The 23,997-nt window shown below is 38.6% G+C and overlaps 1 protein-coding gene across 4 annotated transcripts in view; it reads left to right on the forward strand.

Moving 5' to 3' along the window:
- SLIT2 (slit guidance ligand 2) overlaps positions 1 to 23,997 on the forward strand; it is a 347,903-nt gene that overhangs the window by 301,299 nt on the left and 22,607 nt on the right. For all 4 annotated transcript variants that reach the window (XM_032494701.1, XM_032494710.1, XM_006184694.3 and 1 more), the window contains 4 exons: positions 876 to 1,000; positions 1,140 to 1,237; positions 2,512 to 2,651; positions 19,191 to 19,284. In XM_032494701.1, the coding sequence (XP_032350592.1) occupies positions 876 to 1,000; positions 1,140 to 1,237; positions 2,512 to 2,651; positions 19,191 to 19,284 (457 nt within the window). The remainder of the gene's footprint in view (positions 1 to 875; positions 1,001 to 1,139; positions 1,238 to 2,511; positions 2,652 to 19,190; positions 19,285 to 23,997) is intronic.

Below are 23,997 nucleotides of genomic sequence, written 5' to 3' on the forward strand. Positions count from 1 at the left end.
AGGAAAGTGGCCACAGCTGAATGTATATTTAATCTAGACTTTTCATGGACCACGAGATTTTTCTTTTTTTAACGTCTATCCCAAAATTGCAAGTAGAGACCGCTTCAGCGGTGTTTCCTTCTCGGCAAGGAAGACACGAAATTCTCACCCATCACGTGCCCGTGCTAACGTACTGACAAACAGAACTAAAGGGATATGAGGGCGAATATAATGGAGGTTTCATTTTTGGTTCATTTTCGTCCACAGAAATGTGGTAGTTTGTATCTCCTGTATGAAAATACAGCACTGAACTAAGATTATCAGAGCAGGTGCATGCTGAGGCATTTTTAATTGCGTGGATGAATTTGTACTTATTCATAAAACTTGCCCTCCTGTCCCCCAGCACACCCACAGACACACCCACAGACACACCCACACACACACACACACACACACACACACACACACACACACACACACTGTTCTTTTGGGATCCAAGGCGTACCCTTCCATGCTTGTTGGCTGAGTAATGAAGTTGCAGGCACTGGCCGTGGAAAGATCCACATAAGCTAGTTGGCTAATAAGTGGGTTGACCCTGTGACGTTGGCATCATTAACGTCTGATCCTAACCACCTACGCTCACAACCCAGAGTCCCACTCTGAGGTCCAAGAGTGTCACCATTACTTCCCAATGAAACGACTTCCTGACCCATTCTTAAAGACAGTGTCGTGATGCTGATTTCTGGTTTGACATGGAAGAGGAGCACATCTAGCCATAGCTGTGTTACAGTAATAATTTTCTACAGAATTTACTGTTACATTAAGGCATTGAAATAACTCCAAGTGAATTGGAAACAGAAAGCATCCGCTCCTCATATTTTTCAATTAATTTTCAGGTCCTGTGGATGTCAATATTCTAGCTAAATGCAATCCCTGCTTATCAAATCCCTGTAAAAACGATGGCACCTGTAACAATGATCCCGTTGACTTTTATCGCTGCACCTGCCCGTATGGTTTCAAGGTAAGTAGAAGCTGTTGTGGGAACTAAGAGCTGAAAACGTAGCTTTCCTTGGTGGGGCCTCATCTTACTGTGGTGCTTTCTCTATGAGCCGAGAACGACTTTATTTACACTTAACTTTACTTGACCATTTCTTCTCCAGGGCCAGGACTGTGATGTCCCAATTCATGCATGCATCAGTAACCCATGTAAACATGGAGGAACTTGCCACTTGAAAGAAGGAGAAAAAGATGGATTCTGGTAGGTCGCTGGTCTGTGATCTGTGTCTAAAGTACTGGAGCAACAATAACTAAGCAAACATGCATTTTTCCTTTTTAAATCCAAGAGCTTTATTTTTAAAAGGATGCCAGAAGTCTGTTCAGAAGAAAATTATGTATTAGTGTGTCTCAGAGCTATTTCAATTTAAAAACAAATAGAGACATTGAAATATTCTCAAGTCAGGATGCTACAAAGCCAAGAAATTTAAAACCTCTCACATGCATACATTATAATTAATCAAGTCAGATTAGGTCAAGATAAAGAGGTGGCTCTGTCATGCTAATTAATAGCCAAATAGCCTATTGCAAATAGTCCCCTATCTGTTACTTTGTGTATTGCTTTCACGGACAGTGGGTAATGATAAAATGTAGGTCCCACTGAAACAGAACATTAACAATTATTTCCAAGCCACACTATGAGCAGACAACCATGCTGTGAACATTTTTATTCTGGAGTTATTCAATCATACACTACAATTACTTCAGATGTACTGAGTAAATCATGAAGGAAAGTTCTTATAATGACACACATAATTTCACATAAGAGTGCTAATCTACTGCTAAAGATTGTTACAAGTATCACATTTTATAATAAATATACTTCATTAGTGCATTCTGTTATGAAATTGTGTCTTTTCATCAAGACTTTACTCAAAGATTATTCTACCTATCAAGATGAAATGTACAATGGTTTATGCCAGTGAAAAGAATTGTATTTGTTGAGATATAAAGAGAATATTCACACGTTTATAATTGCAAGAAAAACAAAGTTTTGTTCTCAGATTTCTTTTTTGCTTTGAGACATCAAGAACATTACACATAAGGTAATAGGGGTTGTAATTAAAAAAAAAAAAAACACAGAACCATTCCTTCTCATTTATGAGCAAAGAAGCATGAGTTATTTTATTAGAGCATATCTCGAGATTAGGATATCTGGGGCTGTAGACTAAACTTTGCTCGTGTTTTAGATCTGCAAATATATTGGATTTATTGACTTACAGGACCATGGGGCCATATGCCGTCTTGCCACCAGCAAAAATTTTCTTTCTCAAATTGTTTCTGGTTGGGGAATATTACCTTAAATTGATGCTTACAGCATGTCATTTAGAAGCATTTTAAGAATCAATTTCTTGTCATTAAAATCTCTGTAATTGATGAGTGTACTTAGTTTTTTTTTTAATATTTAGACCATATGGTATGAAAATTCAGGAAGTCTGGTTTTTTTTTTTTTTTGTCTTTTCTTCCCCTGGCATTCAGGTGTATTTGTGCTGATGGATTTGAAGGAGAAAATTGTGAAATCAATGTTGATGACTGTGAAGATAATGACTGTGAAAATAACTCTACATGCGTCGATGGAATTAATAACTACACGTGCCTTTGCCCACCTGAGTACACAGGTAGGAAGACTAGGAAGTGCTCTGCCATCAATCTGTGTATCTCCTTGAAAGCACCATCAGCACCCGGCTGCATGTGTTTAGTAAACCATTGTATTATTCAGTAACTGACAGGTGTTTTGGAAATTAGGTGTAATGTACCAATAGACAGATTAAAGATGATTTCAGCCAACCAAATAAAAGTCCTGGTGAGCTCAGTCAGAACACAGGCATCTATCATAAAGTCATGCTACCCAGCTCAAAGGAAGTTATCATGCTGAAGCTTTTACTCCCACAACTAAATGTCATTTTCATGCAAAGTGTTTTTCCAGTGCAGACCAACCCACCAATACGTATGGGAAAAGGGGGCATATCCTAACATAGTCAAAACATAATTAAGCACTTGAGATTCTTCCTGTCCATCCTTGTTTCTTCATTAATGAGTATTTGCCTCTAGTAACTCACGTCCTTCAAAATAAATCGCAATCAGGAAGATACTGATCACTCTGGATAATCTTATGAGATCATCTCCCCCTTTTGTTGTATCTTGATACGAAATGTCAAGAAAAAAAGGTGATACATCTCATAAGATGATTCAAACTGCTAAACTTCTTCCCTGGATAAACCAATTTCCTATAAAGTCAACATCAAGTTTATGACTTCCCTATTACGTCAGAATATCTATTTTGATTGATTTTTTGTGCCTATGAATAATAAACTTCATAGCTGCAATCTTGTTTGCCTCATAGACCATCTAGTTTTTGAATTGATAGAGAAAAGGAGATTGATACACATTATGTTTGTAAGAAAAAATGAAGAAATAGGTTCTGTCACTTTCTGCAAAGTTACCATTTTCATTTGGCTGGGTATTTTTCATTAATCATTTTTATTTCCACGTATATGGTTAAGAATATTAGAGGGTGATGTAGCTACTTGGATGACTGAGGTTAACATCTCTAAACATGAAGAGTGAAAGCACACCTGTACGATCAACTTTCCTGGGGACTTGTTTAAAAAGCATTGAAATTTAAGCTTTTATGGAATACTCACACTTTGCATTTTAAGAGGTATTTTTCTTGATGCAAAAATGCTCAATAGAATAATGAATTCCTATTTTGATACCCTGGGTCTGTTTGAGAGATTCTGCAGCTGCCTTTTTCAGTGGTGTGATTTTTCCTTTCACACCACTGAGCCATTTGATGCCATGTGAAGTAATACACTAAATTTCCAGTAGAAGTTTGAACGTGTTATATCATCAGTTGCTCTATTATAAAATATATATATACACAGTCCTTGGACACCTTAGGGGCCAAAATTTGAATTCTCTGCTATGCACCCATCTGACATGGCTAGGAAGAGTTTAGGTGCTACATAGCTTTGACCTTCATACCAGTATTACTTGTGTCACACCTCAGAGACTTGCCATTAGCCTGAGCACAGATTCAGGAGCCCTTGGAGCTACCCTGAGAATCTGAGTTTTATTGGATGGGCTAATGTAGCCTTGTACCAGCAGCCCGATGCTTGCACTAAAATCAGTACCCCATATCTCCTTATGCCATCATTGTTCTAATCATTATAGAAAGAACCTAATTCACTTAATGTCAGAGGCCTCTTTAAACTAACCTACTCTGACCAGGACAAATTGAAGCCGAGCATTTCAAGCGCAGTTTGGTTAGCTAGTGTGCTCCTGAGCACGGACACTGGGAACAACCCCTCACTGATGACAACTGAGGCTTGAGAGCGCTGCTGTGTTCCAGTGCTCACACGCCTTTTTCATGATAGTTTGTGACTTGAGCTGGTTTGGAAGGATCTGCTGTTTTAGATTTGCTGTACCTCATTCCTTTTCCATTTCTTCTAGTCTTTGTCTTACCTTCTCCCCCTTCGTTTTCCAAGCTCCCTTCCTACACCTCATCTTCTTGAACATGTCTTCTCCATCCCGGAGTGATTCAGTTCAGTGCAGCCTCCTCAGAGAAGTATTCTGAAGCTCATCTCCCTGGGTCAGACCTCTTACTTTGAAACATGTCCAAACAACTCCAGAGCTTAGCACAGCTACCCTTCAGCCAAAATGTGACATCTATAAAAGCTGTCATGTGGGAACCTGCCATGACCGTTCGTCAAGAACCACTTGGTTCTCAACAGGAACTGAGTGAGACTCTTCTAGCCTTTTCAGTTACGTCTCCTGCAAATACCAGTTTGCCTTAATTCGGGCTAAGGACAAACAAAAATACTGCACTCAGTAGACAGTTCAGAGCATACAAAACATGAAGATATTACCCCTGCAGCTTTGGGTTGGGTTTTCTGGGCAGTGAGGAGTTTGACAGTTTGGCATTAGAGCAGCTCTCTAACCCAGGCACGTTTGCAACACATCAATTAGCTGTAGCATTTTTGTCCAAGTGTTAAATGAGCTCATTTACAGAATATCAAACCACCATCTGCAGATTTTGAAATCAGTGGCACATAAGTGGCCTTTAATTATAGGAAGGTGTAAATTGGACTCTAGAGTTTTAGATCTTGCTTTATCCAAGTCTGCAGTTAGGGAGACATTTTCTTATATTGTGGCTGTATTGTTTTAGATTTAAGTTTGGTATCTGATTAATGAGCATGAGATCTTGGGGCAGAAACCCTGCTGTGCTCAGGGAATACAGTAGTGTTGTCATTGTTTAAAAATCATTCAAGTCACAAGTTGCTTTTCTGTTTGGAGATATTTTTACCTCCAAGGCATTCAGTGAAAAAATGAACTCTTTAGTAGGAGCAAATAAGACTGTTAATAGGGAAAGCTCGTAAGTCATTAAGGTGGAAGTTTTTACATTTGGCACCCATGTCAGAAATCAGAATGGATATGATGTGTTAATTCAGAGATCGAAAAGCAGTCTGACAGAGAAGTCATGATGTTGATGGGCAGGCTATAAAACACGGCTACACATTTTCAAAATAAAACGAACCACTGTTGGGAAGTTTATGAAATTTATTTAAGCCCATGTAACTAAAACATCACAGTAAATAGTTATTGATTTATTAGAGGACAAAACTCTGTCCTTTCTGGCTGCAGGGATTGACAACATAAATTTTAAGGGTTAGTATTGTTTTTCTGTTATGTAATCCTTCCTTCAGCCTCCCCACCTGAGCATCAAAACTGTTCTTTTCCACCGAATTCAGTCCATCATCTGTCCTTCAGTTGAATAACATGTGACTGTGGATTGCTAGCATTCTTCAGAAAAGAGTCATTTTTGAAAAGTTAAATTCATTGTGATTCTAAATTAAAATTACTATCACTAAACTAAAGATTAAATAAAATCCAGAATTGCTAAACAAATACTTTAAAAATCTACTCCAGAGTTTTAACTTTAGCTTGAAAGATTATGTTTTAAGTTGTGGTTTTTTTTTTTTAATAATTATTATATCTTTTCTAAACACAAGGCATTTCTTGAAAGTAAATTTTCAAGGAATTACTCATATTAGACTAGCTCAAAATTTATAAAAGTGAAAATTGTAAACATGGCACCCCTGCAATGTTGAAAAACTTGACACCTTTTCTTAAGCTCTGGTATGAATTTAGGTGCTGAATTTTAAAATGCCGTTTGGTTTTGCATGTTTCCTAAGAGTCAGAACCCTGGATCGGCTCTGTAAAGAATGTATTTCTGAATTAACCCTCTTCTCACAGGACCACATACAAAGATGATACAAAATTGATCACATTTCAACCATGGACACTACGTAATGGGATGGCATAAGTCCAGTCAATGAAAGTTCACATACGAGTCGGGCATGTAAAGACTTAGAATGTATTTTGTGGAAAGAATTCAGAACATTTTAATTTTTCCATTGTGTCCCATGATCTCTCTGTTTTCCGAATCTCCGATGCCCACACACAAACCATTCTGTGCACATCTCACAAAGCAGAGCTCCCGGTTGCTCAGTCACCCGGGCTAGCCGCAGAGCTCTGGCTCGCTGTGACGGCCTTTACCCTTTGCCTCGTGTCCTCCTTGTCTGTGCGTTGGCCCGGCTGTAGGTAAGCAGTCTAAGTTTGCTGCAGTTCGCTCCCTCACCCTTGGCTTCTCCGTGGTTAATGCTGTGCTTGGCTCCCTGTGCTCTGCTGTTGTACTGCAATGTAAAACGTCTTTTGTCTCTTCTGTCTTTGTCGCTGCCAGCTGCTAATCTGAATGAGGTGGAAAAAGGTTAGTTGCCTTTTAAGTCTATTATGATTTTATTTCAGTTTCCCTCTTTCTCTTAAAGCTACGTAGATTTCATGGTGTGGACATGGTCAAAGGAATGTTGACAAAAATGAAGCCTGAGATCAGTATGTCAAATCAGTCATTCACGTCTTTGATGTGTGATGATTATGCCAAATACTGTTTAAAAAAAAGTCTGAAATGCGCTTTACCAATGCCTGGAAGGCTGGGAAATAAACTCTCTGGGAAGAAAGTGGCCAAAAAGAAAGATTGTTACTTTCTACTTTTTACTTACCTGTATGCTTTTCCTTTTTTAAAGATACCACAAATATTTATAATTTTTATAGTGAAAAATGTTAAGTCATTTAGTACAGGAGAGAGGCAGTCACTAGAAAAAATTTTTAAATAGAATTTTCCCCTAACTTTAAAGTAGGACCTTTGGTAATTTGAAACATGCAAAATGTTAAAGGATGTATATATTTATTAAAACATTTTATCAGGTAAAAAATTACCAAGCCCAAGTGGTTGATGTATAAAATAGCATTGTCAAACTCACAGAATGTCGTGAGTACTGAGCAGTATTTTTAAAGCATTAAAAGAGCCGTGTCTGATCACTGACATCATCTGGTGGGCTTGGCTTTCCTAATACATCTGGGCCCAGGAAAGGAAGTCCTGGAGCGCTTAGGATGGTGGGCTTGTCTGGGGAGTCATCATGGAGTCTTTGTAAAATTTTTACCTTGGAGAGTCAGAATTATACCTAGTAACATTATATTTTTATTCATTAAGCTTAACAAAAAGTCTTCAAATTCTCAGTGTAGGCACAGCATCCTAAAAGGAACATAATATATGCTTGTCTTGACACTTTCAGTTGTATGTGAAGCGTTAGCAGTAAGATTGTAGTGCTAACATGGGCTACATTATATAGCAACTCTGTCTCCTCTTGCTAATAAGGACTTCATTTTTTTTCTCTTGCACTGTTCAGGTGACTTTCTGGGTTTGGTCACGTACTCTTACTATATGCAGAGTTAAGTTAAAAAACATGAAAAAAATTGTTTCCTATTTTAGAATGTAAAAAATATAGCCTGTATATATACTCTGTGGATTAATGCATCCAATACCATGCTTGGTCAAATGTTATCTTTTCTTTTTACAAGTACTAAAGCAATTGGGGCAAAGATGTCTAAGGTCTGATTCTATCTCAGAAAACACAACGACAATTATTCTGCCACAGCAATATGTCCTTAAGTAGTTACAGATACCCTCAGGAGCAAGGTTGGAAGTATGATCGTGTGTTACATCACCACACGGTTTCCTGTGTTGACTAAATCTCATGCTTATGTGTATAAAAGATGTCTCTTATTTCCAAGAATCTGCTGCTGACTGAATTTGCTTTTAAAAGCAATCAAACCATTTTCTATTGGTTTGAATCTAAAACTTAACTAGAAATGAAATTTTGAAGGGTAATTTTCTTAAATAAAAAGAAGCTCTGTAATTAGGTGACATATTATTAATTTAAAAGAACTCTTTAGATATGGGCAATAAGGATTTGAGCAATAACGTGTCTGAAACAACAAGAAAGCACTGCTCAAGGATACGTACCTTGTAAGTAGGGGTCCAGATGCAAACCAATGCCTGACTGGGAGCAAGACATGCACTCTAATCTGGGGGCCTTCCCCTGGAACCAGTCCCTTCTTATTTGCTGCCATCTTCCAGGCTTGGCATCTTTTCACAGAGACTGACCAATCCTTTGTCCCGAACGAGCCTGCCTTCTGCTGCCTCTTCAGCTTGCTATACACAATTCTCCCTTATGTACACTTGAAAAGAGTAAAGCCGTAGCCACAGAATGCTGGTGCAGACCGACATCTACTTTACTGACACATGAAAAACAGAAAGCGCCTATTCAGTGCCTATACAATTAATTAATGAATTCCCCTGATGTTTATCTCACGTAGGGCAGGAGGGATACTGATGAATTTATGTAGCTAATGGGAAAAGCTCAAATTTCTCATCCTAGCACTAAAATCTATCAACTCTGGAGCCTCTCACAGTCCTTAATGACATCTATCCCATCTCACTTAGATATTGAGAGTAACATGGAAGAATGTGTAAGAAAACTCTTTAAAATGGCTCTACTCCAGAAATAGCAGGGGCGGCCCTAGAGGACAGGTTTAGGTTTTGCATCATTCAGTCCCAACCATCATTACTGCAGTGACGTGGTTTAGATGATTTGATGTCATTCTCAATAGCAGAAGACTTCTTAGGGAATTTTGATAGAGAAAATTCTACCTAAAGTAAGTTATATATGTGAAGGAATTTTCTCTCCCCATAGCTTTCAGTACTATCGTTTTTTAAATTATTATTTTGTCATTTTATTTGCTGTGCTCATGTCCAATGGAAAGGCTTTATTTAGCAATAAGTCTTTGGTTCTCTTTACCCCCTTACTCTACTTTGAAGCAGAAGGAAGTACTGAATGTTGAGGAGCTCTCAAATTTGGCTGTATTTTTGTGTATATTTGGGTTCTCATGATCTCTTAATAACAGTGACTCCTTCTGTTATTAATTCTGCCTCGAGATGCGTAAGGTCTTTACATCAAAGTCAGTGTATTTGCAATCGTATGTGCAGTGTGTTTTAACTAGAGGGAATATTTTGGCAGCCTAATGATACTCTGTGGTTGGCATTCATCTTCCAACCTTTCAGAGCCTTCTTAAACTTCTTTGAATCTCAGAAAACATTTTTAAAATCCTGTTTTCACTTTAGTTAATAACCAGAGCCCATTGAGCCCAAAACAGTAGTTTAGCTTAACCAAGCCTTACTCAATCTAATTTGGATTTATTTATTTTGAAAATGAAGTTAAATATTTCTGCAGTTTCAGTAGCTGTTGGAATTGACTACATTATTTAACTGTTCCAATGAGGAAGCACTGAAAAACACCTCCTTTTTTGTTTATTTATTTGAGGAGGTAAGTTTTTCCATTTAAAACATTCAAAAGATATTTGTAGAGAAAACACCTTATTCAGGACACTGCTAAACATTGAAAGTGATATGAAAATACATAAAACATTGCCCTCATCTAGCAGGCAGACTCTTTGGCTTTGATTCTTCATTGCAAGTTCAGATTAGGTCAGTTATCTCACCAGTACAAAGCCATCATTTCTCGTATTTCAAGAAAGTTAACAGCAAAATAGAGCTACTTTAATGATTTTTAAATAAAGAGAAACAATTTTTGGGGAATGCAAAGACTAATCAAACATTCTGGCAAACAAGCATTATGAAGCAACCCATTTCATCTCATTTAGAGCAAAAGAGAGCCCATGAAATGATCTTTTTTTTTAATGAAACATCTTAATGTCCACATGTATAGCATACTTCCTCAAACCTTTCTGTTTTGAACTATGATGAACTTGACCTCATGTGGTTGCACTTTGGTAACATCCGCTTATGTGTGTGTCCCATTTGGCACACCCTTTGCACCAGGAGGACATATATGTATCTTCAGAAATTCATGGTCCCTCAAGATCAGTTACCTGTATTTCTATGTTAACAACTGCATTTAATTAAGTTTGTAGAAGTAGGTATGATCTGGATAGTTTATTGACTCTATTATGAAGATCAGTTAACTATTGCTAATTGGTAGAAAAATTTCAGGATAATAAACACTAATAAAAAATACATCAGATCATTATTAAAAAGAATCTTCAGGAAAAATTACCTCTTTAAAAAAAAGTTAGAAGCAGAAACATACTATCCGTGAGTAATCCTTTACTTACTGATGGAACTAAATTCAATGATTGCTATCATATCTGATCAGGATACTAAATATTCAGATTGGAGACTGAGAATCTGCCTGTGGTAATGTGCGCTGGTGCCTGGGATTATAACCTTAAGCAGGGTATGGAACAAATAGGGCTGGCCTGGGTCAGCAAAAGAGGAGAAAAGAGAAATACTTTTCCTTCAGGTCCAATTCAATTAACCTGTTCCGGGATGACTCCCATAATCCCGTCAGCTGTGTCCAGGCTCTAATACAGTTCATCCATCTCCCTGCTGCATTGCAAGGTCTGTGAGAGGAGAGAGAATGGCACTTTTTATATGAGTAGAGAACAAATGGGAAATGTACACTTTTTTTTTTATGAATTGTATGGAATTTTTTAAATTAGATAATGAGAAACATTCAGGTCCATTTATCTGAATCTTTCTCAAACATGCCATTTATATTCACCCGTCCTCTTGATTCCTGAGTTCATCCTCTCTACTTCCGATGGAGATAGTCATTATTTGGCAGCAAGATTGTCAGGATATCTGAGTCAGCAGGCTACTCATCTAGTCCAGCCTGCAAGGGCGGACCTGAGACTGGGAGCTCCGAGCACAGATCTGCTACCAGTATTCCTCATTCTCTCTGCTTCCCTGCAAAATCCGTCAGGCTATCTTTCATTGATATTTATGAGTATTTTCCTTTGAAAAGCGATCAAATCAGTGCTATCTTTCACATTTTTCAACAACTGTTGTGTATCTGATCTGTGCCAGATCACTTGCTAGTGAATACAATGAGGAAATACAAAAACACAAATGAAGGTATCTATCCCTGCCCTTGAGTAGTGTAAGAAATTAAATCTCACTTATTTCCAGTAGGTTGCTTTTTTTGATACCTTCCTTTGCTATGCTGATTCAAATAATGAAAAATAGGTACCATTTTTCCAGGTTTTTCTTGAGCCCAACAAGAGCTCAAAATGCAAATATTTGAAGAACGATGCGTTTGACCCTCCAAAACTCTGTGTCCTGGGGATGCTGTCAGGAATTCAACCAGACTTCCTCCCTGGTTCCAAGTCTATTTGAAACTGTCATAACGGATTAAATTGAACACTAGAATTCTGGTTCAGTTATTCAGATTGCTGTCATAAGTTCCCTTTCCATTATTATCAATATTAATGATGCCTTCATACTGAAAAAAGAAAAAAAAAAAAAAACTAGTTCAGTTCAATTTATGAATAGGAATAAGAACAGGCCGTGATGTCAGGCCCAGAATCCTCCCAGTCCTTTTTATGCATCTATGATCCCCAGGAGACAGTCAGATTATTTCTATTTCAGAGAAAAAATAAACTAATCTGGTTCCACTAGCAAAACTAGTGTCAGTGAAGTGTTTCAACAGTGCCCTGTATTTATATGTAAAATTGTGTTTGTAGACATGGCCAACCTGACTTTACAGGGCTAAGTTTTGGAAAAATATAAATGAGATACTTATTAATTCAAATCCACCCTTTCCCATTGCTCTATTAGTGTAAAACAAATTAATGTTTTAAACAGAGTAGTTTGAGTTAGAAAATTCCCAAAATCCTGATCCAGGGACAAAATGACCAGCCTCTTCTCTGCTGAGCAGGCTTTGAGAACTGAATGAGACTCAGCAGGACATACTGTTGCCCAAATTTCTTGGTAGATAGAAAGCAACTGATTGTCCATCCAATAACGCTTCAAAAATGTCTTCCCTCTGTATAGCAGTTTACCTTACCAAAAGAAAAAGTCTCTTTAGGGATAATAATGAACTTTGCATCTGTGTAATGTAGTTTTCAATAATCAATGAAATTACAAATCATTCAGCCCGTTTACAGGCCACGATGCTGTCTCTATTCTAGTCACTAAGTGAAACTTAAGGGATACTGGAAAATTAAGCATTTATCTTACATCTCTAATTTTTCCAGATTGTAATTTCCCCAGAGTAAGGACTTTGTCATGCACATCCTTTAATCATTTGCTGGGTCTAGCTCAAAATATCTCCACCCGCCCCCCAATATTTTATTATGAAAATTGTTCAACTGAAGCAGCTTTGTATTTTGGTCAAATAAAATAGTCTCACTTGTAAATTAATCCTACTATATGTGATTAATTTCCTTCTACACTATTCTTACTCATTTCAGGAAACATTTCATATTAACTCTCAGATTATGTAAGATCTTCATTATTCATTGACTTGTCAAATGAATCACTAGAGTTATGCATTTTCAATAATGCAGTAAGTTAAACCAATATTTTTATAAGAAAAAGTGTGTTTAAGGAAGTGTGTGTGTGTAGAAAATGCAAATCATTTTTAGTGACAAGATTCAACTCAGGTGTCATCCATTCATCGTGAGCTTTGATGTCTTTGACATAATTTAAGTTAATAAAACTCTTTGAGATTATTATTTTATAATTAGTGATCATATAGATGTTGGCAGTTATTAATTACAGCTATCATTCGAAGTTCAAGCCACTCTCCAGATTTATTGTAAAGTAGATGAAACAGACATTGGACTCACTTTTCTCCCCCTTTACAAGACACAGCAGTTTGGGATTCTTTTGTCTTTGTCACCTTTAATACCCCATGGGGAGGAGAATTTCATTACCGTTTGAGTAGCCTGTCTTGCAGACCTCACCTGTGAACACCAGCTCCTCTTGGAGAGGGGGCTAAGGGTTGATTGGTCCAAGTCAGTCAACCAAGCATCATAGTGCTTTGTAGAGAGGCAACCAGCCCTGGCAGCATATGTACGGCTAAACTACCCTGAAATGCTGTGTTCAGACCTTGACCCTTTTGAAGTGCAAAGGTCATGGTCAGGAGCTACTTCCTGTCCTTGTGCATTACTTACTACAGACCCTGAGAGAAGCTCAAAGACCTAAAAGAACATTTCAGGCATGGGAGAGCCACATGGAATGAAATAAGAAAGGAAAGAGACCTAAAAGAAAAAGAAATAAGGAAAGAAAATGGGGGTTGGGGGAGGGATGGGGAAAAAGGAAGAGAAAAAGAAGAGAAAGAGAAGGAAAGACATAGTAGCGTCAGTTGGAAATTGTATTCCCCACTATAAACCTCCAGTTATGTAGAACTTACCACCTATATTGGTTTGCTAGGGATCCTATAAGTAGCATATATTGGGTGGCTGAAACTTCAGAAATTTACTGTCTCACACTTCTAGAGATTAGAAGTCCAAAATCAAGGTGTCAGTGGTGTTAGTTCCTTTTGAGGGCTGTGAAGGAAGGATGTGTTGCAGATTTCTCTACCTGGCCTGTAGATGGTCATCAGCCCCCATCTGTCTCTTCACATGGGCTTCCCTCTAGGCCCAGTGTCCTTGTCCTCTAAGACCATGAGCCATATTGGATTAAGGCTCACCCTAAGGACCTCATTGAACTTGATGACATCTATAAAAACCCTGCCTCCAAAAAAGGTCACATTCTGAAGTACTGGAGGACCACAGCATATTTTTTTGAGGGAGAGGGTTATTCAGCCTATAACACCACTTTACTATATTTCAGACTCTTGATTTCTCCCTCAGAAAACCTGGTCTTTTCAGTATTTTCTATGTCACTGAAAAGCACTTCCAGATATACATACCAGAAACCTAGAAGTCTCGGACAGCTTCCTCTCTCCCCTGGACACCACGAATGTTTCCTGTGCACCTTTAAACAACTGGTCACAGGACACCTGTCTTCCATGACCTCTCATCTTAAATTTCTGCTGCATAGAAAATAGCTCATTCAGAAGGTCTTCCAACTTTTAAACACTATACTTCCTCCATCCCCCTGAAGCAAAATACCCATCTTGATTTAAAAAATAAATCCTCACCCAATCCATTGCAAATTGGCATCTATTTCGTTTCCTAAACATCTCTCCAGGCCATCCATATCTCCTCTACCGCCACCTGAGTACCAGCTAAGTCATCTCTCATATCCATTTGTATCTGCCCCTGTGCGATCCATCCTCCACTAGAGCCAGAACCTTCTTTCCAAAGTACTGATGTCGTCTGGCCGTCCTCCAGCTTAAAACCCTTCGGTGGCACCCACTGGCTCATAAAGTAAAGACATTCTGCCACGTGGCCCCTACCAGCCTCTGTAGCTTCCTCTGTCACCATGCTCTCCCCGGCTCACTCCTAGGCTCTCAGAGCTCATAAGTTCCACATCACCTCCTGCACAGAGTCCCTGCCAGTGCTCTTTATTCCCCCTTCACCCTCAGTCCAAGTCTCACAGCTTCAGAAAAACCTCCCTCATGGTCTATCCCGCTTCTAGGGCACCAAGGTTTTTATTAGCATTCATCTCTCTGGCAGTTTTGCAGTTACTTGTGAAATTAGTAGATCAATATCTTTCTCCTCCTCCTCTCATGCAGAATCTCATGAGAGAACACAGATATCATGTTGTTGTTGTTTGTTGTTGTTGTTGTTGTTGTTATTCACCATTTGCACTCTTAGCATTAACACAAGCCCTCATGTATAGTTTTCATTATGGTGGTAAAAATCTGGTGGTTTGCTACGAGAATTATTTGAAAAAAAATCCATAGACAGATCATGCCCTAGATCTCTCAGAAGTTTGTAGAATAATTCTAAAACTATTTCAGGAAGTGTGGAATGTAATAAGGAATGTAAACAGAAAGATAAGATACCAGAAATACAAATGAAGGTGAAAGGAAGGGTCCCTTGTGGTTAAGAAAGAAGGAACATTAATATTAGATCCATGGATCTAAAATGAAGCAGGACACAAAGCCAACTCCAGCTCCTGTTTTCCATAAGAACCATCAAGTGCACTGAGATTTCTGCCCCACTGCAATAACATTCACAATATTGGTACCTCCGCGATACCTGGGCCCGTGCTCACACTTTGTTTTTACCACTGAATGCAGTAATGTTGCTTTGTTCAGCTGCAGCAGGATGCTGTCTCTACAAACTTGCTATCTGCATTATCCATCTCTTTAGAAGCATTTTTCGCTTTTTTAAAAAAGATTTTTATAGCCACAGTTGACCTTGCACAACTTCAATTCCATAACCTCATTTTACCAATGAAGAATTGGGGCTCAGAGCAATAAAATATTTCCCTTCCCTGAAGCCAGTCCTGTGTTTTATGTTGAATGAGTTGCAGCAGGCCATTCCACGCGGTAACTCAGCAGCCCAGGTGTCACTGCACCCACTTAAGAGTAGTTTCTGCCCAGGATCTCTTCATGCTGGCTCACTCCTCACTCCAAGCAGAGCATTAACTCTGATGATCCAGCTTTTACTGCTCCACCCTCAAGGTGACCGTAGCATTTATCACCCAGATCAGGGTGTCTGTGTGAGTGCTCTATTGAAAATTACCTTGGGACAGCAGGTATAAACCAGGACTGTCCTGAGCGAAGCAGAATGTATGGTCACATTATCCGCTACATCAGATTCTTCAGAGAAACCACATGTGCAGATGTTCAGTAAGCAGTGAATTATGTCTTCTCCTGGACTCTGAGGATTCATGCCCTTTGGGGGAAGTGGGCATCACTCTTACCTCCCTCCCTCACAGCTCTTACTAGTGTAAGTGCAGAACCTGGCCATTTCCAGTCCCACTCTCTGCCTTACTTACATGACAGACACAGTCAGAGAGAGGTGATCTAAACACTACACATCACTTCCTTACCGAAAAAGGTGCCTCTTGAGGACACGTGGTGCTTTTTCTTCGTAAGTTATTCACTGGTCATTCACTGACTTCTATTATCCTGAAGAAGTAACAGCACACTCCTTGGTTAACCAGTCTGTTTCTTCTCCAAAACACAGACAACCAGTACTTACACACACACACACACACACACACACACACACACACACACACACACACACACCCCTTTAACTACTCATCAGCAAAAAAAAGCTGAAAACTAGGAGCACAAGGAAGAATAATTTGCTTGTCTGATCAAAACTGAAATCATAAATGCCAGGCAACCAGTGTGTGCCAAGCTGTTTCTTTTTCACTGGGGACTTTTAAGGGTCCAGGCGGAAAGCAAGTAAGTAGGATTCCCTGGGATTTCATGGAGTGGATTTGGAGACAAATTAGGAAGCCAAGGTTTGTTTAGACCCTATCTTGAGGGGTTCCTGGGCACTGAAATTTAATTTGTGTCCAGACTTAACCATTTCAGTGGGCTGACTTACCTTTCCTGGTGCCACGTTAAAAATATAAAGACCTGATTATAAGCTAATAGATTACAACGTATGTGTAGCGGAATAAAGAACGTTTCCACCTGTCCGTTCTGTCACCTTATGCACATTATCATTTCAGGAGGAGAGACAGCTATTGATGATACTCTCTCAGGCAGGCGCTGGACCATCAAAGAAGCAAATTCAGTTGCCTTCCTTTCCATCATTTTCCCCTGATTTTTCCGCTCACTCAGCACTAGCTGTGACTACACATATCCCTAAAATAAAAACCAAAGAAAAAGTACGTAACGTCCTCCCAACACCATGAGTTTTGGCAGAAGTTGCATGTGAGTACGTTACTGTCAGTGCCTTTTATTTCCACTCTTCCTAGAAAACCAGTGCATCTTTCAAAGTGCTTCTTTTTTTTTTTTAATTTTTGGGGGGTGGTAATTAGGCTTATATATTTATTTTTAGGGGAAGTCCTGGGGATTGAACCCGGCACCTTGTGCGTGCTAAGCATGCGCTTTACCACTTGAGCTATATCCTCCCCACCCGAGTGCATCTTTCAAATGCCTGGTTTTCCTTTGCTGGCTGAGAGGTAGATACACCAACTGGCGTTTGTCTGTGGGGCAGGCGTGCTCCATTTCCCATCTTCCCCTGAGCTCCTGAGTCTTACCACTGTGGGACACTCTTTGAACTTGAAAAGCTGCCTTCCCCCACACACAGCAGAACCCAGTGTAATTAGAACAAATAAAGAAACAGGTCAATGAAAACACATTGAATTTTAAAAAACATTTATTTTTAATATATAGTCAGGAAAAAATGTTAAAGTAATGTTTAAAGGAAAGAGCATAAGCTAGTTATTATGAATGAGTGACAGATTATTAAGTAAAGATTAGACAGAAAAACAAAATGTCTAAAGGCTAAAATGATACCCAAGTCGAATATAAATATGTCATCAAGACAGAGTTCTTGCTTTAAAAAGCATGAGTCTTTCTTTCAGTAACTGTTATTTTAGTATTTCACCATAGTGTACTCTAGACAGATAGAAAGGCAGATATTCCAAGCATACTGCTCTCAGGGATCTTCCACTCAAAGAAGAATGAGATAAACAGCAGTAAATATTGAATGCATCTGAAACAGCGCAGCCTTGCAACCTAACCTTACATGGTTGTCATGAACATGAAATGACTGCATATTTGTACAAAGTTTAAAACTGCCTGATACACAGTACTGAGCACTACATACATGTTTAAGTCAGTAAATACATGCATGCTATGTATGTGCAGTTAACGAAGTATTACCTTAAAAGGAGAGTGTAAAGCAAAGGGATGTGCTGCAAACTCCTAATGTTTTAATCAATGTTGTTTTAAATCCATACACTTTGAACAAATAAAAATTCTAATAATTTCTTGGATGCTGCCTATAGGTGGATCACTTCATTCATTTATTGCATATAAAATAATTAGAAAGTAATTTAAAAGTAAGTTAGGAAAGGGGAGAACTTTTTAATTGTACACCTTTCCAGCCACCTTAAAATCTCACACAATGATTGGGAAAGTCTTCCCACTGAAAATCATACTTGGCCTAATGTATCTGAAAATAAAATATAACCATGTTGTTTGTATTTGAAGAAATTTCCGAAGAGATAAGCAGACCAGCAATTCAACACAGAGTGTCTAGAATCTGCATGGTTGGGCTTGTGGTTCCCATATGTGGATGACAATTATTCTTTATAAGATAATGATGCTCAGAAAGAAGTGTATGTTCTCTATCTCGACTGAGTCTCCTCTCACTGTTTTCTTTCTGCTGTGATGGATGTAGCTGAGGGGGATTCTGTTGACCTATTACGATAAGTCGTGAAAGGAAAACAGTCTTTTTCGTCTAGACTTAAAAAACCCTGGCGACTGTAAGGATTTGAGGATTGTTTTCTCAAACATGAAACAACAGAACAAGCCAGACATAAAGGGGTGCGTAGCAAGTGATTCGGTTTATGTCCAGCTCCACACCAGGCACAGCTAATGTGTGGTCCTGTCAGGGTGGCGGCTACTTACCCTCGGGGGCAGGCTTCTGGGATGAGGGTAACTGGTGTGTTTTCAGATGTGGATGCTGCTTACATGAGTGGGTTCGGTTTGTGACTATTTATTAGCTACTTATTTATCTTTTTGGTGTATGTTAAACCTTCATAAAAAGTCCAGAGTGAAAAAGTATAATAATAAAAGAACAGAAGTGAAAAGCATTCAGACTTCCTTTTCCTATAGTATACTGTTTCCAATAGTTATTCAGAAGGGGCTCCAATTAGTCACAGATCACAATAGTTCTGTTGTCTCAAATCACAAGACGGTTTAGCAGCAGAGCCAGCATTTTGGATCTTCTGCTTCTGTGTCTTGTGATTTTTAAATTTTTTTTCCCAATCACAAGCTATGCTAACCTCCAAGGCCCATGACACAGCCTGCTGGCAGGAACCCCATCAGCCTTTCTCTGTGACCTAACACCGTTTGGCATGTTGACAGGCGAGTTGTGTGAGGAGAAGCTGGACTTCTGTGCCCAGGACCTGAACCCCTGCCAGCACGACTCCAAGTGCATCCTGACGCCAAAGGGATTCAAGTAAGTCGGAGGCCCCCTTGGGGCTCACGGTCCGGGGAGGAGGGCGTCTCTTTGAGGAACTCTTCTTGCAGGACCTAGCTTCACATTTTGCTCACGGTTAACAGGACATACACACCAGCGTCAATGATATTTTTATAAATGTTTAGATATAGCTCGGACTATTTTTTTAGCACAATGAAGAAGGTAAAACAAAGTGTTGCCTTTTGTTCTCTGACTCTTCCTGGGAAGTTATGTATGAAATAAAACAGCCTTTGGCTATGTTTGATTAAATTTATTTGAAGGCCAAATACATTTATAATGTCCACTAGCTGCTTTATTATCTGAATGGAAGTCTGTGGTAAAATAGGAAGTTTAATTTAATGTAACTGAAAATGTTCTGGTCTGCAACAATACTTTAACCATCCACGGGGCAGAAGACGGAGTGACCGTATGTCCCAGGTTGGCCCAGTGCAGTAGCAGTTTATGCCTGTTGTCTTAAATGTAATTATTAATAGTGTCCCTTTCACTTCCCATATGTGTTGTCAGGTCATGATAGAGCACACAGTCACTCCAGGTAGCAATCTTCTTGAAGTCTGTTTGGTATCAAAAGAAATTATTCCTTTGCCACAATTCTGAAATATTTTAAAAGTCTATCATCAACAAAAACTTCTCTTCTTAGCCTGGCAGTAGTTCAGAAATGGTCTGGTCCAAATATGAGGAAACCACAGCACACAGAGGTCGGTGGCTGTCCAAAGGTCCAAGGCTATTCGTTGGCAGGGCTGGAGCTGGGTTTTAAACTTTCCAGTTGGGTGATTTTTCTGATACAGATTGCCCCTAAGAAGTTTTACACTTCATCAACATGGCAGTTGGTTTGGTACAGAAGGTAACCTGGATCCTCAGAAATGACACAGTCAGGTTCAGGTTGAGTTGTGCTTGCAAGAGACAAACTAGCAAATACCACTACTTGTTTCTTTACCCAGTATTTATTGAGCACCTGCCATGGGTCAGGGCACGTAGTAATATTACCATCTTACGTTCCTACGGCGTGTAATAGCTGCTCACTCTCACACACTTCATCTTCTCAGTGAAACGACTCAGGCTTAGTTGCCCCTGGAGTCAGAGAATTCAGAATTACTCAGGTCAGGAACAGTTTTATCAGAGTAGGTGGGATTCGGGCTGGGCCTCTAGCAGATTAATACATGGCACAGATTATCAGACAGCTGAAGCCGAGGTGGGTCAGTGTCACCAGAACCTCACTGCCTTTCAAAGACCAATCTGAATAAAATACTGAAGTCTCACATTTTATTTAGAGAATATTTTTGACTCAGTCTGATTTAAAACTTATTATTTTAGCGTAGACAAATTCAGTTGCAGCTCCTGCTGATTCCACATGATGCCTTTTTGAAAAAGAAAAGAATGTACTTGATTCTGCCTTTCATTGTAGTTTAGTTTACAACCCTATGTGGAAAAAACAAAGGTCTTACTGAAATCTTTATTTTCTACAAAATTCTGCACTGCATCTTGTTCATCCAAATACTATATGTAAATTATTTTAGCTCCTAATGTCTTTGATCTGCCCACAGTGAATTTGGCACATGGCACACTCATCACTTACATAACAAATATTATCATTTCTTAGAGAAATTAGTCAGTAAAGCAGATGGTTTTTCCAGAACTGCTGAGCTGCTGTACAGGTTTCAAGGGGCTTTGTGCATTGGAATGACAAGATAAAGACTTAATGGAAGCCATTAAAAAATGAAGAATTCATCTTCCAAAAGACTAACACAGTTCAGTGTCTTCTATTACTATCTATTAGATGGCACACCCTTTGTAGTGCGTTTTATTGGATTGCAGGTTAACTGATTGGGACCCCACTATTTTCAGCAGTAATTTGTGAGTGTGCACGTAGTTCGGCAGGTAACGGATTAAGCCATAGTGTTTGCTATTCCTCGCGTATTATAAATAATTGCACGTAGTGGGAAAGGGAGTTGCAAAAAAAGTAAAACGACTTAAAAACCAAATTTATATGAAGCTGCTAAAGAAAACTTCTACTGACAAATATTGTTTGGACAAGTCATTCTGTTACTTCGACTGCATTTTCTTATTACTAAGCTAACAGAGCTGGTTTCACTTTTCTTGCTTTGTTATATAGCTCATAAATCTCCTAAATTGCTTTGCGATATTTTTAGACCATGATATGCCATAAGGAGTACTTCCCAGCATGCATCTTACTTAGTCAGCTTGGAGCTCCTACACAGTGTATTTTGCATTCTTTGCTTTCTTCTTCACTCCTTATCAGATAATAGAGTCTGGGGAATGTGATAGCCTTTATTGATAATACCAACTTTAAAGAATTCTTAATTAAATATTTTCTTCCTGTTTTGAAACTTGGTCTGAGGAGCCAAAGAAAGACAAAAATGTGCGTCATAATGTGACTCCAGGTTCTAATGGGCTTGAAAAAGAGTGTCCGTAGAGAAAAGAATATAAAATAGCTCTCAGCCAGCCACTCTGGTGACTCTGTGGTTCTCTTATCTTTTACTTTGATTTCTCCTCTCAGATAAATAATTCAGAGTGTTTCAAAGCATCTCTTCTTCCTTTTAATGCTCTGCACTTGAGCAGCACTGCTCACATTAACATTGATGGAAGCCCTTTTCTCGGGCCTTGTTCATCTAGTTGAGAATGTCTATGGCCACTTAGAATCCATTTAACTTCAGACTTGTTTACTTTGCTTTGTTATGATTTAGCATTAAAACCGCTGGCTCTAGAGCAAGCACGCTTATGCAGTGAGCTCATTTTATTTCTTAATTCATACACTCAGAACTAAAAGTCTGTGTTACTCTTAGAGAGTATATACTCCCCATTTATTTTAATTCATCTGCTCTCCAGTAAGTCTTAAATCCTGATTTTGCATTTTCAGACAAGACCCTTGGCATTCAATAATATCCGCAAACACTAGGGTGTTTTTAATTATCCTCATTCACTTACGTCCTAATGGCTTTGAAATAGAAAAGTGGATAATCAGTACAATCTAAACCATAAAGACTTTTATATAATTATAAAGATGTACATAGAATTTTTTTAATCTACTATTTATTGATCATGCATTAAATATCAAACTCTATACTAATTATTTTACATGTAGTGTTTTTATTTAATCTTTTAACAAACCTGTAAGATGGAAATTATTACATACATGTTACAGATGCGGAAAGGGACACTTAGAGAGATTAAGTAATGTAGTCAAGATTATATACAGTTAAGGATGAAACCAGAATACAAACACAGTTCTGCCTAACTGCCAAGTCCAAATTCCGTAAGGTTAAACCAAAATTTCCCAGTTTATTTGTTTTTTTGAAGTCAGTGAACCCTTTCTAAAATCTCAAACAGAAACACTCATGGAAACCCAATGTGTGATACTAATGAATCACAACAGAAGAGTATTGTTGGGGGAGGGTGGGGGGATGGGGTGCAGAGGGAAACTGCCAGAAGCCCCCTCCCATCTATGGCCATATCTGCAAGGGCTCTGTGTTCTCCTTTAGCTCCACAATTCATAGTTTAATAACCATTTCATGTGCCATATTGCTTTTCCATGGGCACCTCTAAAGTCCTGCATCCTTGGCATTAGAGCTAGAGATTCCAGGGGTCAGCATTCATGAAGACGGGATTTAAAAAGGAACCCTCCTATACTGTTGATGGGAATGTAAATTGGTGCAGCCACTATGGAGGATAGTATGGAGGTTCCTTAAAAAACTGAAAATAGACTTACCATATGATCCAGCAATCCCACGCCTGGGCATATACCTAGAGAAAACTCTAATTCAGAAAGTCATGTGCACCCCAATGTTCATAGCAACACTATTTACAATAGCCAAGACATGGAAACAATCTTAAAGTCCATCAACAGACAACCTGGTAAAGAAGATGTGGTATATGTATATATAACAGAATATTACCCAGCCATAAAATAGAATGAAATAATGTCATTTTAGCAACATGGATGGACCTAAAGATTATTCGTATTAAGTGAAGTAAGTTAGAGAAAGACAAATACCATATGATATCACTTATATGTGGAATCTAAAGAAAAATGATACAAATTCTATTTACAAACCAAAAACAGACTCACAGACATAGAAAACAAACTATGGTTACCAAAGGGGAAGGGGCAAGGGAGGGATAAATTAGAAGTTTTGGATTAACAAATACACATTACTGCATATAAAAGAGATAAACAACAAGGACCTACTGTATAGCATAGGGAATGATCCTCAGTCTTTTGTAATAGCATGTAGTGGAAAAGAATCTGAAAAGAAAAAATACATATGTATGTATATCTTTAACTGAATCACTTTACTGTAACCTTAAGCTAACATTGTAAATCAACTATACTTTAATAAAAAATATAAAATTTAAAAGAAAACAGGCTTTAAAGGGAACCCTGTGTAATTAATTATCTAACAGCATAGGGCGGTGTTTAGAAATTCACGCTGTCTTTTTGGATTACTTGAGTGCATTTCCTGGCACTGCACTTATAAGTTGAAGGTCCTTGGGTTAGGCACTTAACTAGTTTGTCCCTTGTTTCCTCACCTGAAGAGTAGGATCATGGTGTCACCGATGTCACAGGGCTGTGGAGAGAATTCAGTGAATTCACATATGCAAAGTGATGAAAAGAGAGAAAGTGCTCAAAGAATATCAGCTGGATTATTATCCCTGGTTCTTCACCATCAATATAGC

Source organism: Camelus ferus, chromosome 2 (assembly GCF_009834535.1).
Source record: "Camelus ferus isolate YT-003-E chromosome 2, BCGSAC_Cfer_1.0, whole genome shotgun sequence".
Taxonomy (NCBI): domain Eukaryota; kingdom Metazoa; phylum Chordata; class Mammalia; order Artiodactyla; family Camelidae; genus Camelus; species Camelus ferus.